The sequence below is a fragment of the Mycteria americana genome, chromosome 2 (assembly GCF_035582795.1).
Source record: "Mycteria americana isolate JAX WOST 10 ecotype Jacksonville Zoo and Gardens chromosome 2, USCA_MyAme_1.0, whole genome shotgun sequence".
In the NCBI taxonomy this organism is placed as follows: domain Eukaryota; kingdom Metazoa; phylum Chordata; class Aves; order Ciconiiformes; family Ciconiidae; genus Mycteria; species Mycteria americana.
This window is the reverse complement of record NC_134366.1, coordinates 117,324,048-117,340,851: the sequence shown is the minus strand read 5'-3', so window position 1 is coordinate 117,340,851 and position 16,804 is coordinate 117,324,048. Positions and strand designations below refer to the sequence as shown.

Below are 16,804 nucleotides of genomic sequence, written 5' to 3'. Positions count from 1 at the left end.
ATTTGTTATTCTAGGTGCCCTCAGATTTGAAGTGGGAAAGAAAAAGCAAAAGGATAAAAATGCATCTACTTTTCTCCCTGAAAATACAAAACTTGTACTTGTACTCACAGCCCAACCGCAAGATGACCTGCCAGTATATCGCTGGCTATACGTCATGACGTAAACGCATGAGTGATGGTTCCATATTTAGAGAAAAAATGATTCCTGGTTTTCATTTCCACAGGTTACATGCAAGTTAGGAATGGTATTTTTAATCTTCTCTTCAAAAGGAAAAAAAAGAGAGAAAAGACAACATTTTGAGATCTGAACTGACAAGTGGCTTTGGGTTTCTGGCATTTATGCCTTATTTGTATATTCCTTTTCAGCCTTCTCCAGCTGCTATTGCATAAATCTTCCACATTTTTTCCACTAACTGTATGGATGGAGAAGACAGATTAGGAAATTCAGCTTCCTTCTCGTTGCCTGTTTTTAGGAGCTTTAGAAGTTTTCCAGGATTTAAAATTGGCCTCAGTGGATTTTTTTTATAAAGTAAGCTTTTATCAAGCTTCTGCCCTTCCTTGCAGATACGTACGTGGTACAAGCAATAGCTCCTACAAAGTGGCAGGGTGACTTTTCAGCTGTAAAGGCCGAAGTTGTTCTCACAGTAGCACCATGATACCCTAAGGGGTGGTGACGTTGGCCGCAATCCTGCAAGGAGCTGCAACTGCCAGGCTTCCAGGTGGCTCCACGCAGATCCTCAGGCTGGCTCAGGTGCTGCTGCTATATTGCAGCACCAGCGCAGCGTGCCGGGTGCTGCTCAGCCCCCTCCTTCCCTAGCTCTCCTGCCTCAGGCTGTAGATGGTGTGCTGGCACTGGCAGCAAGCTTCTCAGCACAGAACCCATGCAGGGAGCAACAAGGATTACCTGCAGTGCCAAATTCTGTGTAATCCACAAGCCAAGACCCCTTTGCTCCAGCTTTTCGTAAACCAGACCCCCAAAATGACAACTGCTTGTTGGGTTCAGAGTAGAGAGATTAAAAACAGAAGCGTAATGTAATCTTTAAAGTAACTTGAAGCAGGACATTATCAGGTTGTTGCATAATTATTTTCCTCATTCCTCAAACCCAACTCATTGTATTGTTGTTTTAATAGTACAAATGCACTGTGTGCTGAAAAAATCGAGGAAAGTTGACGGGAATGGAAAGAAAGGTACAGAGAGTGCAGAGTTAGGAATGCTTTTCACAAAATGCTGTATTAATAGTAAACGTTAGTGTTAACATGACTTACTGTCAAATGTACAGGTAGCAAGGTTGTAGGGTTAGTTTTGAACACTCAGTTTTATAACCCATGTTTTGTTTAAATAGCTTGTAACTATTAAATGGAATTAGGCCAATTATTCGTAAGTTGAACATGGTCACTGTATCCTTCTTCCTTCCATTTCTGTAGTAACAATTAATCTCCTCACTTCAGCTCCATGCCTTCCTCCAGCTACCCGAAGTAATCACTCAGCCAAGCCGTAGGTGTTATGACCAATTGCTTGAATACATTCAGTGGTTAAATATATCCTGTTCTAAAATGGGCAGGATAATGGTGATTTAATGAAAACATTTCAGCTGCATCAATTGTAAAGATACAGGAATTTTTGTAGGAGTCTAATGGTTATGTCTAGTGTTTGTATCCACACTGCTAGACCTCTTCTTGATGTTGTTCTTATTTTCACCTGGTAATTTCTAAGGCAGCTGATCATATACAGATATTTTATCTGATACTGTTTCTCACGTACAGCTCCAAAGTGTGTTGTGCATGGGAATAAGAAGGATAACCAATCTGCTCTAGATTACAAGTAGGGAAGCCCTAATAAATTCTGGTGCATGGCATAAACAAGTTTGGGAAGAGCAGGCTTTGTGTCCTTCCCATCGCAGATGAAAGGTTACCGTGTCTTTTCACTCTGCTAAAGAGAAGGCAACAGGTCTACCTCTGAACGATGGGTGAAGTGGTTCTGTTGGGTGTTTTGGGGTAAAATGCTCTGGAACCACTGGAAGGATGTCAGCCTTCTGTCCTTTAATTCCTGAGCCATTAATTTTTGCTCTGTTCTGTAAGTTTTCTTGTCTTGAACATTGACAAGGTAGTATCCTATTCCAGTAACTCTGAGAATATGCTGGTGAACCACACAGCAGCCATGTACATCGAAGGGCTGCTCATAGAGTTTGTGTCCAGCATGTCCTTCACACAAGGTAAAGGTATGAGAGTGCAACGTTAGAGCTGGGGCATGGATTAAGGAGTGCAAAAGAGAAATGATCTGCTACCACACCTCATAAACTGCAATAAGGAAAAAGAAATTTTACCAGGTGCTCTGCAAGGTCTCCATTAACACTTTCTCTGTTGCCACTGTGTAGGAAGCTGGTCACCTTCTTGACTTTTCCACAGAGCAAATTTTTCAGTTTTCTTAGTTTGCACTGATGACATACTTCATGTCTTACATGCAACCCTAGAAAGCTTCCTCTCTGGTAGGACGTGTGTTAGGAGCCCTCAAATGGTAGATATCTATAGGAACTCCAGGTGCTGTCTATGTCTTGGAGCCTCTAAAACATCCTTGTGAGAGCTGGTCCTGTGATCCAAATGTTAAGCTTTGGAACTAGTGCCAGTCCTCCTGTTCAACCCCAGCACTCACCAGGACTCCAGCCATGTCAATTCTCTGGGTCATGTCAACACCTGACAAACACGTGGTAGGTGAAAGCAAACAGATACGCTCTCATTTTGTTCAGGATTTTAACACACTGTTCCTTTCATTTACATATCACAAAAAATGCATAGATCTGAAAACAGTAGTAAACATGCACATGTGCTTTTCCTGGCCAGGAGCATTCACCACCCTGAACAGTTTACTTTTCTTCATCTGGGTTTTCTGGGGGCTACTAGCATCCTCTTTTTTTAATCATCTGGTTTGACTTTTAGATGTGAAATCTCTTGGCAGCAAGTTCTCTTGCACTGAGCTTGGACTGGTGCCACAGGTAAACACAAACTTCTCATGACTTCCTTTTAAGTCTGTGTTTTGTTACCTTTGCTTCTCCTCTTTGGGGATTTTCTGCTTTCACTTTTATCAACCTCCTATAGAAAACTCCAGTCAAACTGGTTTTTCCTTTCTGGCAATCACCATAGAACACTTATTATTCCAAACCACTTCCACTGGAGTAAGTGATCTTTAATTTCCAACAACTAGTGCTGTTTCTAACCTGGATTTGGCATTCTTCAGGGCTCACAGCACTGGGTGGATTTTGTGAACACTGAGAAGATAGCCACAGTGCAACAATTTTTGAAAACAAACTCATCAACCAGAATGTGTAAGTTGCACTGAAATAATTTTTCCGTATCACAGCAAGATAAACGTGCAAGTAACAGGGAAAGCTCTATTTGCAACATACAGTGAAAATACATTTTGTTAACTTCTGACATCCCTTGGCAACCTTGTGGTATACTGCTGGTGCTTGTAAACCTGATGCATTTGACAGCTCCAAATATTATCAAGGCTTTTGCCCATAGTTCGGCTTTCCTGAACATAAAAGTCCAAGTTCTTTTTGAAGAATTCACCTGAAGAGGTGGAGATGAGATCTTCTATCCACTTCAGTTAGTGGGACATAAAATCAAGGTTTTGATCTATCATTCTGTCTAAAGGCACATTCTCCAGGTTCTGACAGAATGGTTGCATTCTGCCCATGTAACTTGTCTGATGTTTCAGGTATTCTCTGCTTCCCTTCCAGCGCCAGTCTGTGTAGTTGCTGGAAGATGTTAAACCGTTGTTTCATTCAGACAGTGGATAGAGAGATCCTAGTCTGTCATACTCCAGGTCACAAAGCAGTTGGGATCCACATCTCTCCGGATAATGCAATATGAGCTTTCTGTTTTCAGGTTATTGTCTTTTGGTCCTCTGTTCAAAATTGCACTTATAATTGCCGAATGTGCTCTGTGTAGCCTTTACATTGCAGAACTCAAACCTGTGTCTGTATAAATGCTCCATGGGTGTATCAATATGCATGTAATTATTATCAGCCTAGGACTGTCCTCTCATGAGGAGGAAGAAAGATCACAGAAGTCAGTGGATTCAAGATGGTGTGAATGTGGTCAGAAGGAGGGTCTGTATGTGCCAGTCTAAGCCTCAGATTTTATCAGTGGTTCATTCTTAGTCCGTGTTTTGCAGCAGCTCGGCCGCTTGCACCCCCGGGAATAAAATGTCTGATCACACTCAATAGAAAAATATTGTCCCTTTTAAAATAAATAAATAAACCATTCCTCTTCTTTCTCTCTTTGCCTGTCTTCTTCCCTCTTCTCTGAGGTCCCACGTAGCAGAAGTTGCAGATGATGAGTCTCGTTTCTGCTGGAGTCTGTTAACCTTTGTGTGAATGACAGTTTCCCAGATGTAAGTCTTAGTCAGTGTTTATGTTAAGAAGAGGGTTAATGATGATCCCCATAGGCCTCTCGCTCGGAAAGCAAAAACATCTGCTAAGCCAAAAAGTGGTTAGTTTGCTAAATTTAGAAGGAAGAAATGCATTTCCCAAAATTCACACTGCTTCTTAACAAATTTAAGGAACCAGTGGGGGCAAGCAGTTATGGAAGTCATACTGTTTATTAATTTTTTTGTTTAGTTGATGTATTTTCAATTTAAAAAATAAAACGAGATTGCTGTTAGTAAGCGGAAGAGGGGTACTGCTCATATATCTGAAACGTTTAATGCAGTTGAACTTTTTGTGCATTTGTTTAGGTTAATAGCTGGACACGTGCCAAAGCCTGTGAATCTTAGAGATGTTCTGCAGTACATACTGAGAAAAGACAACGGTGGAGAAAGTGAGGTTAAAATGGAAGTCTGCTAGGAAACTCTCTTAACCGAGCCCATAGACTAGGAAATCTGTTCTACGGATTTTAGCCATCTTTCTTGATCCTCGCCAAACACTATCCTGATTGCTGCCAGCTGCCTGGCTTGTTACGGGAAAGGGTAACCTCATCAATGGTGACGAGCCCTCGGTTGTGACCGTCATCATCCATCTTTGCTTTTAATGTCTCGGCCAAAGTCGTCGTCTGTAAATGGGTTTTAAACTAGAGTTTTCCTGCTTCATGGGATTTCTGGGGAGCGTAGTTTGCTGGTACCAGTAAAGCGTCTCGTGATGGCTTCACTCTTGATGACTTCATGATGGCTTGGGGCCACAGCTGGCAGCAGCCATGGCTGGGGCAACAAAACGGGTCATATGCTTCCCTGTCAAGCTGCTTGTGCCACCGGCGGGCGGTATGGACACTGGGACAACAAAGTGCCATCACTTGCGTGTCTAGGAGAGATCGCCATCGGTGGCCCAAGACCCTTCCCAGTCTTGTTGCCCCTCTCCCTCTGAAGCAAGCTCAGAGCAGCCGGTGCTGCCGTGGGGAAACACACGGCTTCGCCAAAAGTTGTACAGCCCAGGATGCCAGGATGTACAGTCCTGGCTGCGTATCGGTCGTCCGTGGTCCCCAACAGGCTGGTGGGTGACCCGCTTCCAGCTGCCTCCCATCTGCATGGCCCCTCACCCCAAGCAGAGGGCTGGCTAAATGCTTTAAACCACAAATCCTCAAACTTTACTGGCCTGTTAACAAGCCGGCGGGTTTCAGGCATGACTGTACTTTGCTCTCCCTCTTAGCCTCCCGTTTAACCTTTTCGTCTCCTGACACAAGAGGTTCCTTGCTGGCAAGCCGTGAGTTGCGGATAGGTGAAGGTGCGTTTCTGTGGATAAATCCCACCGGTTTTTTGGTCATCTCCAAGCGGCCCTTTGCCAACCCCGGGCGAGACGGCGTGAGGTCCGCTGGGAGGTTGGCAGGCCTTGGGAAAATACGTTTTTGACAAAGTGAAAAAAGGATAAGCGAGGTGAATTCCGGAGATCTGTATTAAATTCCGGTTTCACCTGCCTTTTAGCAAAATGTCACGGGGAGGTGCAGCCGAGCGCCGGTCTCCGGACGCGCTGCGGGAAAGGTGCCTGAGGCGGGAGGGGCGGGCGCGGGGCGGGGGCGCGGGGCCGGCTGGGCCGAGGCTGCCCCCTGCCGGCCGCGCCGCGCAGCAGCAGCGCCCCCCTCGCTGCCGCTGCCTCCCGCCACCCGTGTCCCACCCACGCGGGCGGCTGAAGAGGCGGTTGTGGCGGGTTCACGTTGGGATTGAAGTAGATGCTTTGTAACCGCCGGGAGCAAAAGGGAAGTCCTGGGGAACTTAGCGGATGCCAAAACCGTCTGACAAGCAATGTCGATACGTAGGTTTCTAACCCTTTTGAAGGAAATACTCTATTTCAGTAGCGCCTTCAGTGTTTGTACGGGGTGTTTTCTTCCGTAACAGCTTATGCAGCAATGGGTCGTTCAAAACTGGAGAACAGCGTTGGTGAGCCAGAGCGGATCCAAAAGAGGTTCGGTCCCTCTCTTCCCTCTGCCTCATCGTGCCTTCGCTGCTGTGCTTACTCCTCGTGGGAGGCGACTGCGGAGTGGTATGGAGGGAGAGGGGAAAAACTCAGCTACCACACGGAAGCTGTCTATAAAATATAGTGATTGTTTAAATTTGACAGGAAAATCCGTAGCCGTTAAATTTTACCGACGTCTTCTGAGGGATTTCTGCTGATATTTTCAGCAAATGACTTGGGAAAATTAATCCTTTAGGGCTTAGAATATGGCTGGGGGCTGTTTTCATTACGTCTTTCTCAGTTACCGTGAAATATATCAGAATAACGTGAGGTTGCTTGAAGCCCAACTGTGGAGCCTAGGGTATTCTCGAAACCAGAAATCTGTAGTTTCCTATTTCAAATATTGCAGGAAGAATTAACAGGATTGTAATCCCTTAGCTGATTTTAAAAAAGATATTTTATGGAAAGAAAGAAGGGGAAAAAAAGTTCAAATCTTGATGTTGTCCCTGATAACTGCAACAGAAAAAAAAATAAAAAGTTTTTTTTTCCATTTCAGCTCCCTAGAGACCTGGGGTAGGTGTTCTCATTGTGAAATGTCTGCCTCACCTGTGACTTACTGCAAAGAGGGTGGAATTCAAAGTCCTGGTCCTGGATGGTTTCATATAGTAGATTATGGTGCTTCTGCTGGTTTTTGAGCCTGGCTGAGGAGTTTGCAAAACTCTTAACGGTCCATCAGAAATGTAAATGTTTGCTAACCCCAGCAACTTACTTGTGGATAAATTTGAGATTCTTCACTCTGAGAACTTAAAGCTACAACCTTAAAGATTTGCCACGTTACCTTTTTCTTTTAAAGAGACAAGCATTTTGACGTGGGTTTGATTTCTTGTTTTCCACAGCAACTCTTTGATATAAGGCCTTTGAAATGTTGGGGTGAGAGCATAAAAAATGGTTGAAATAGACAAAGATTTATTAAAATGTGTAGTCCATTGTATTGATCTGCAGTTTAGCACTTCATCTTTCCAATTCTTTGGATGTCAAAATACACTTACAAATGTAGCATGGGTGTTGCGTCTATCATATTATTCTCAAGACGTGATTTTTCTTTTAATTGTGATTTTGTTTGTGGGGTCAGAATGTCTATACAGAGCCACGTAGTGATTTACCCAGTGAGAAAAGGATTTTCATGTATGATTACCTCCTCTTTATTTGTGCATTTAGGAATCCTTTTTTCAGAAATTCTTATATAGCTGCTACTGCTGCTCAAATTGACATGGTTTTTAAAGAGAATAATGCTTATTGATAGTTCCCACATGCACTGGCAGGCACATCTAAAACCTGTACTTTTGTGTTCACAGCTTGCATAATATAAAATTTAGAGATTGCTTGTCAAACTAAGTGTCAGCTGAGTTTCCTAGGAAACTCACTGAAGATATTTATAAAACTACAGATCAGCTTAATAATAGATATAATAATGTCAGTAGCTCGTGATTGGTTTTTTTTACTTTATCAGTCCTTTTTTCTTTTCTTTAATTTGTTGGCAAACCAAACCACTGCATTTCCAAACAGAGCATTGAAGACCTTCCTTCCAATATCTTGTCTAATGCATTTTAAAATATATATATATAGTTTGTGCTGTTCCATGTAAGGAAATGTAAAACACCCTACCGTAAAATTAAGAAGAACCTAAATGTCGTACAAATTATCAGACTGAATCCGTTATAAATAAAACCACAATTGTGAAGTAGAAATACAAATATTATATCATATGTTACAGTTTTATTCACAGTTGAGTTGAATGCATGAGTTTAAAGTTCATTGCACATGCATGCAAAGCAGTCACTGCAGAATTAACATAAATCCTGAGTATGGGTTTCTCTAGAAGCTGCATAAATAGAAGACCTGTCAGTATTGTAAAAAGGCATAATTCTGTGAAAATAATTTTATCCCTGAGCTGAAAAAACAGGATCTAAAAAGAGAGAATAAGTGATACTGGTGTCCATTTTTATGCATTTTTCTGCTATTGTGTTTTCCTCACACTGATTCTTTGAGTGGAGACACGATCGTTGCCACAGTTGGGAGGTATCTTCGTACTTTAAGCACTTTAAACTGACATTTTAGTCATGTAAATTTATTGCTGGTGTGTATGTTTATGTTTAAAAGAATATATATTATGCCAGAACATAATTATTAAAGGCATTTAGGATTAGTAGAAATTAACGTTCTTTAGAAAGCAATTTAGAAAAGTGATTCTAATTTTCCCATTTTAATACAATAATGAGAATGAAGTTAGTGTATTTAGTAATGAGGCAGTACTGACTCCTTATCTCATCTGGAATCCATTACTTGTACCTACTATGTACATTGCCTGTCAGAGCTATTTTTTCATACTGTGCTAATTAGCCAAGTAATGAGCTTATATGAAGGATATTCAAGAACTGATTTTCTTTCGAAAAAGGAAGAGTATAGCTTTTTGTGTTTCAGTGTCTAGAAATCTCAGTGCATGTTTAATGTAATTGCAAAAGAAATGTTAGGAAGCCTGTCCATCACACACTGAAAAGGTTAATTTTCTGTAAAGCTACGAAATTTAGCCAAATCCTGATACTAGTTGTGTGTTGATTTATTGGATACTGGTGATATCATTGCAGCTTGATACAGCGGGGTGGCAGGTAAAACCTTGTAAATCATTTCATTTATTTTAATATAGATCGCATGTGGCCAGCAACCTTGAAAGCATAAAACGTTATGGCTGCTATGTCAAGTGATATTTTTTGAGTGTGTGATATTTGTCAGAGCTCGCTCACTCTTAATTGTGGTATTGCAGTTTAGGGTATTTGGAACGGATCCTTTCACCGGGAGGAGGCTGATGATTTCTAAATGGAAGACGACTTGGCCTGATACGTAGGACATCTAATTAGGAGACTTATCTCATTCCCAACCCTGCCATGCATTATTTGTAGTGTAACTCTGCATTACTCACTCCTTACCATAATTTGCCTGTTTGGAAAATGCAAATGGTAAAAACCAATAACCTTCCTGAAGTGCTTGTTGTATAGGTGAGAGAGAGGTGAATTGGTACTAAATATCATGTTTAATCATTTTGGAGAAATTCTGCCAACATGACCTTGGTATTGGGGAGACAAGATGTATTGTCTCTGATATACATCAACTCCAGCAAGAATGCTTCTGCAAGAAAAACACCGATTCACACTGTCTTGTGAAGTTTGTGATGGAGTCATATTTGTGCACAAATGCTCACTTCTGTCCACACTCTTGACCAGACCCCTTTCTGTGTCAGCTGTGGTTGAGGAGCATTTTCTTCCCTGACTTCTGTTGCATTTATCGATCCTGAGCTGTGCAAGCGATTGTGGTGCCCGCAGCAGTTTGCTAGCTCTCCCTCTGGCTTCTGCACATTTTCTGCAGACTTGTTTAACCTGCTGCCATTGCCACCTTACTGCGCTCAGAGACCTGGATTTACCCCTCTGCTAAGCTTTTTACCTTGATGAAAAGTGGCTGTTTCCGGGCCCGTCAGATCAAACTGTGAAGAAACTGGAAAGAAAACTTTGAAACGGACTTGGAAATACAGGAGTGCTGCCTGAACAGCTGTGTTAAGGAAAATTACTCTGCATTTAGGAAGAGATTCAGCTTGGAGGCATTTTTGGTTAGGGCTTTAGGGCTTTTTTGCTGCCTTTTTTCATCTCATGTGCTGCAAGCGTGAGATGAGAGTTGTGTTAATGATAGGTGTGCCAGTTAGAAATACATCACTCTGCTCCGGTGCCTGCATTAACTGGGGGGGTAACTGGAGTTAAACTTTGCTTAATCAATATTCTCAAGGTGATGAAAATCATCTGACCAAAAGGTTCAGTCTGAATACAGCTGCTTTCTCATGGTAACTGTAGCTGACTATAAAGATGTACTTTTGTGTCTTTATATAAGTTTATGGTAGCTTTTGGCAGGGGAGGTTTTGTAAAAAGATGATTTTTCTTTAGAGTTTGTTCAATATAGTTTTGTTATCAGGCACCCATCGTGTTGCGCTAAACAGTGATTTTTTAAACAATATGCTTAGCCGTCAGACCTTGATGATCCAGAAAGAAAAGCTGGGTACTCTAACTGTAGGTACTGTATTTTGTTTCCCTGTTATAACAATAGACGTTCAAAAAGGAAAAATACTATAAGTAAATATATACCCAGTGTATTTTCTTTTCCTTTCCTTTCATATCCGTGGGAAAGTGCTATGAGAATTACAAACAGGCTTTTAGGGGGGTATTTTTTCAACTGGTCAGTGTGTGTGACCCTTGTGTTAACAGTGAGTCACATTGTAAGTCAAGAGTTCACTGGTTTTTTTGTCTTTCCCACTGCAATTAAGTAGATTCCACATGCACACCCAAGTAAAATTGGGAAAAACTTGCCAGTTGATAAACAAATCTTGATAATATTGTAGCAGGATAAGTCAGCCAGTGGGATATTCACCGCCAAATACCAAATAACAGTGCAGAAATTCAAGAAAGCTTCTAAGTTGTACGGGCAGTCCAGGGAAAATGAGCCAGCTGGGCTCACACAAAATCTAAGAAATGGGTAAAAGTGAGAGAGGAGAACCTGCCTACTTTAGCTATATATATAAAATCATGTTTTCATGTCCTTAATACTGCCATTCTAACCTGTTCTAGGAAAGAATTAAAGCTTGAAAAGATTTTTTAAATAATTGGAGAATGTGGTTCCCCTCTTTTTTTCTGGTTGTCTTTTGTCTTGCCCTTCCCTGCAGTTGTAAGTTTTTGTTTCACCTTATGCATCTCACTGAGTTTTGGCGACATAAGGAGTCAGACTGGTTAACCTCCGCTTCATGTCAGTTTTGCTTTCCACTTCTTATGCTTTAGTTGCAGTGTTTGAGGGCAGCATGTCAGTCCAAAGCTACTTGTATATGTTAACCAGCATTTCTGCTAACATTACTGAGACCGTAATTAACATAACATTATGCCAGATTAGCATTATGCTAAAGCGAGGCAACCCTTCACCCCATTTTCTTTTTTAAACCCCAAAATCTTTTTTGTGTCTAAATAACCATATAATGTTATGACACATGGTTAGTCTTAGTATTTTTTAGTGGACCTCACAAAATTATAACATTTAATTGCATTTGGACCGCTTGTGGGTACTGCATAAAGGTAAGTGTAGAAGCACTGTATTGAAACAAAGCCTGGGTAAAAAGTTGTTTGGCTCAGAAAATATAACCTCAATCAATGTAAGTAAATCATCAGGCTCATGCCTTTACCATTAGACTTGTGTTTTACTTTGCAGTGGGAGTCTAGACCAGAAAAGGTAGTGAAAAGTGTTATACTAGACAGTATTTTACATATCTTAGTGCATGTTTATTTTTCTTCTAGCTTTTTAGAAAGAATTGACAGCGTCAGCATGGATGACTACACACCCACAGATCAGGTTAGTATAACTAATGGGGTAGGGTCTGAACCAAGACGCCCATTTGTATGAATTCTTTATGTAATTTATTTCAATACCAACAGCAGCTGAAATAGGGCATACCACATAATATCAAAATACAGTCTAGCAGTTTAAGTAATGGATATTAAAGAAGAAGAGGCTTTTTGGTGGTGCAAGCTTGTCTTTTACTGTTATTATATGTAGGTCGGTGATTCCTATAATACATCTGTTATTTCTTCTTGCTTTCCATTCTGTGTCCCGCAAACAAAGCGAAGGGAACAGAAAACATAAGGGTAAAAGCCTACGGTTTCCCTCACCAGCCTTTGCTACACAGAAGCAGTGTTTTGTTTCAGTGGTGGAGGTGATGGAAACCCAGAGGGAGGCTTCCCATGTCCATCAGACGGGTCCTTCAGAGGCAGAAGCCTGCAGTGGATCTAGTGTCCAAATTCAAGGGAGAGCACCAGCAGCAGCAGCAGACCTTGTGGACTTCTCTGCAGGCATGCAGACACCTTCTTTCCAGCCTGTGCCCATCTCCAGTGGGCAGGATAGTTTCTATTTAAGCCTTATTTGCAGGACAGTACACCTTTTTCCCAGATGTTATGATACATCTTGATGGAGTGCTCTAATGACAAATGCATTCAGGAAAGTTAAGGCTGAAGTGGTGCAGCCTTGAAATAAGAAAGGGCTTCATTATGGTGCACGGCTTCAGCTGCCTTCCCTGAGCTCAGGCTGTGTGGTTTCCTTGGGCGGGACGTCTCTTCGGCAAACTTATTCTGAGGTTATTTTTCAGCGCTGGTATCCCAGTGTCATCGAGTAGTCTCAGCCAAGATTGTGGGCCACATCATAAACTGCAAATACAGGTGGCAGAAGAGAATCCCTGCACTGGATAATTCAGTCTAACCATGCAAGGTGTATAACAGGTGGATGCCCTTAAAAAAATACGATTGCCAAATCTCATTGTGCAATCAGGGACTGAAATTCAGCGAAATGAAGTGACTTGCCAGAGATCACACAAGGAAGTATGCGAAGCAGAGCCTGTTCCTTCAGACCTAGTTCAGGTCTATAACCACAAGCCTGTCCAATTACTCTGACCATATCCTGCAATAGAAGGCAGTAAAAAGTAGTATGCATTGTATTATAAGGTGAAACTTGTATAGTCGACCCAATATAGGATCAATTATTAAAGCCCTCAAGACATTTTCAGACCAAAGCAGTAGCACTGGGATTTACTCTGTCTAGACCTCATGTTCTGATTTTAGCATCGATACCACTCAGCTGGAGAGAGAAGTCAATGAAGCAAAGCCTCATTTTTGCTTTCATTATTTACGTTAGTGTTGGCCTGTTTGTTCCTGGGAGGCCTTTCTCTACCTGGAGCAGTCATTCACCATCTCAAAATTTTTCCTGATATTTCCTTTGGGAATAAATGCCCTGTGTCTCCAAAGATCAGAAGAGGCCTTTGGTATTTGGCAGGCAGAAAACTTTTGCTCTAGAGGGATTATCTTTTGCTTTTGGGTTTTCATCCTGTTATGCTGTATCAGTTGTCCTGCTGAATTAACTGGTAAAAATCACTACTTTCCTTTTTTCCCTTGCTTTCTTTAATTTTTTTTTTTTGCACCATCCCAAAACAATGACTGAGTCCAGTAACACATAAATGTCAGCAAGTGAGAGAAAATGACAGTAACATATAAAATAACTACAAAAATTAAACAAGAGGCCTTTAGCTGAGTTCATGCAGCTCTCAAAGCAGCTGAGATTTGCCAGCTACCAGAGTACTTGAAGCAGTAGATAGTAGGGTAGGGGGAAAAGGCAAGCTGTGCTTGGACTCTGCACCGCTGACTGCCTCCTTCTCTCCACGCTTTTGCAGCCGCTGTGTGGCAAGGAAAGCTAAGCTAGACTGAGCAGCCCTTCCCTTGCCCCAGGAAGGGAGTGCTCCCTGGGCAGGCAGCCATGCTGAGAGGTTGCTGCTGAGGGGGGTTCATCCCCATCAGGCAGCCGGCAGCTTTCTCCGGCCTCCAATTTTGTTCTGCACCCACTGCCCGAGCCGCAGTGCTGGACAGTCAAGGTTGAAAATGCTGCTGGTGATGACAATGGCACACAGTGAGCTAGTTGCCTGAGGTATGCATCATAAATTGCTTTTGCCTACTTCCTTTGAGAATCTAGGAAATTATTATTTTTTTAATTATTAAAAGAATGTTATTTAAGTTGTAAAGTATTGCTAGTTTGAAAAATAAGAAAGAAATGCTAGATTTACGTACAACCTAAATTCTGTTCCCCTGTGCTCTGTAATAGAGCTTTAATTACTCAGTCACAAGCTATTATTTCGATAGGATTCCTGTCTCATTCAGTACAAAAGAGGGCAGAATTAAGGTTGCCTGGGCAACTGTAAATCTGGAGTTTTCTGATATTTGAATACTTGACTTTACAACATGAATAACATTTTTCTTAGTTTTATGTAACTTCAGAATTCATTATCCACGTCACATACGAAATTGTATGACCATGAATAACAAGTTTCAGTGGGCAGTCAGGAGAATGTGTATAGGGTCTCCTGCTTTCTGAGTGTGCACAAACCAAATGCAGAGATGATGTTTGTGTATATCCACTGTCTCAGTATGGACAAATGCAGATTTACCAACAAGTCTGACTGAACTTTGATTAAATGGAACATTTAAGACTTTTCATGGAAAATAATATTCCATGCTTTTAAAAACAAAATGAGGTTAGAATAAAACCTCGCTAATCAGCTTCTGTGTTCTCATTTCCAGGACCTATTAAGATGCAGAGTGTTGACATCAGGGATTTTTGAAACAAGATTTCAAGTAGATAAAGTAAATTTCCAGTAAGTCCATTAGTAATAATTTACGAATATCACACTAATTTTTAACAACTTAGTTCAGATGTCTGTGCTTATGTATGCTTGGTATAGTAAGTTTAGGGTGGGATTTGGTTTTTTTGTTTGTTGGTTTGGTTTTTTAGCTCTCTTTCCATAGGTCCTAGTGAAATTGCCTCATATGTTGCAAAAAGAGCTGATATTAGTTATGTGTATTAGTGATGCTCTGTTGTGGGGTTGTCTGTGGCTGTTTTTACTAACTGGTTCATTGGTATAGCACTGTAAACTCATAAAAGACTTTTGAGGATAAGATCTCACCGAAGTCAGCGGGAATCCTGCCACGAGTCAGACTTTGTACAGTGGGATGAGGAGAGTGAAATGCCTCCCTTCTTCCAGAGGGTTGCAAGCTCTGTGTTTGTTGAAGTTTTACGCTATGTCTCTGTAAAAGACCCGCCATTGGGCTGCCTCCGCTCACCAGTTCTTGCCCAGAAAGGTGGCAGCGCTGACAGGGCAGAGCTGCCCCCATGTCCTCCTCCTTACAAAGTCGCACTCTCCCCACCACCCTTCAAAATATGCTGAAACCTATCCTTGTTTATAGTACAGTAGGTCCAACCTTACATGCTACATGCGCTTCTGTGGGCTGGAAAGGCCAACGCTTGCCCTGGAAAAGAGTATATTTCTCATTTTATGGGTTCAGTAGCCTTCTCCTGGCAGAGCAGGGCAGGTGGAGCTGTGCAGCTCTCTGACATGCAGCACGGCATCAGCAGAGCTCTTGACATGCAACGCGGCATCAGCAGATCTCTCTCTCCTTTGGGCGGTATTTTACTGCCGCTGTCCTTGGGGCTGTCAGATTTTTAAACTGAACCCTTGTGCTGCATGCTTCGTGTGACTTTCCTAGTGCACATAAGTGATATAACATCCTATGGCTTTTTAACAGCATGTTTGATGTAGGTGGCCAGAGAGATGAGAGAAGAAAATGGATCCAATGCTTTAATGGTAAGTAAAAATATTCCACATTTTTATTTTGAACTTACTCTCTGAGGTGTGAGCAGCATATTCACACACAGTGTGTCACTAATACTGGAGTCCAGGTCGGGTATTTTTGGCAGTTTGGGGAGTAATGGCAGTGTTATCCCAAGGAGTATGTGCTGGGATAACAGAGATGTTCTTTTCTCTCTCCTTTCTTTCTTTTGTGTGCTCTGCCCAGATGTCACAGCTATCATCTTCGTTGTGGCTTGCAGCAGCTACAACATGGTAATAAGGGAAGACAATAACACAAACAGACTACGGGAATCCCTGGACCTTTTCAAAAGTATCTGGAATAATAGGTAAAACACCTCATTTCCCACCCACCCTCGCCAATTTAGCTACAGTTCAACTCCTTACAAAATAGGACTCCCCTTACTGTACGCTCAGATTGCTTATTCAGAAAACGTCCAGGTAGTGCCAGGTCGCGGGGTGCCGCTGCGGTGGGTACCCCTCCCCGGCAGGGGCCGTGGCACAGGGACAGTGCACACGGCTTTTCACCGCTGCTGCCAAAATGATGCAGGGCGCGGGGACAGCTTGGAAAGGGCAAGCTCCCCGTTCCAGCTGCCATGAGGGAAGGAGGGGAGACCCCTTCCTGGCGTCACTGTGCTGCTTGGCTGAGACTAAGAGCATCCTCCAAATTATTTTGTCTCCTCCTCAAATGCAGCAGCAGGAGCAGCTAGCTGTTGGCGTTGCATTTGATTCACCGGCTGGTGCTGCACTCAATACCCGCGTGGGCAGCTGCTCTCGTAAGACTCGTCTCTGAAAGCGCACAGTTCCTCTGCCTTGTGGGATGACATTTCAGATCTAATCTAATTGTAACAGCCATTAAATTGCCATTCTGCCACAATGCATGTAAATTTTAGATATGTAACCAAATAGCAATCTGAATGGGTTCCTGATAGAGAGTAAGTAAAAACAATACACAAAATAAGGTCATGAAGTTTTCAGCACATACCTATGAGGATGCTCTGCACTGAGAAGTGATTGAAGGTAGAGTGAGGGAAAATGTTAAGCGCAAGTCCCAAAGGCACATCATCACAGTGATGGCTAGTTATTAATTGGGGAAGAAAAGAGGTTATTTTCTTTTGATTCAACAGGTGTCATACAGGCCGCCCTAAAAGACTGGATATCTG

At 42.1% G+C, this 16,804-nt stretch overlaps 1 protein-coding gene across 3 annotated transcripts in view; it reads left to right on the top strand.

Annotated features, from left to right (window-relative positions):
* Positions 1-16,804, top strand: part of GNAL (G protein subunit alpha L) — a 202,887-nt gene that overhangs the window by 176,262 nt on the left and 9,821 nt on the right. For all 3 annotated transcript variants that reach the window (XM_075494346.1, XM_075494347.1, XM_075494348.1), the window contains 4 exons: positions 11,758-11,812; positions 14,578-14,651; positions 15,580-15,638; positions 15,850-15,970. In XM_075494346.1, the coding sequence (XP_075350461.1) occupies positions 11,758-11,812; positions 14,578-14,651; positions 15,580-15,638; positions 15,850-15,970 (309 nt within the window). The remainder of the gene's footprint in view (positions 1-11,757; positions 11,813-14,577; positions 14,652-15,579; positions 15,639-15,849; positions 15,971-16,804) is intronic.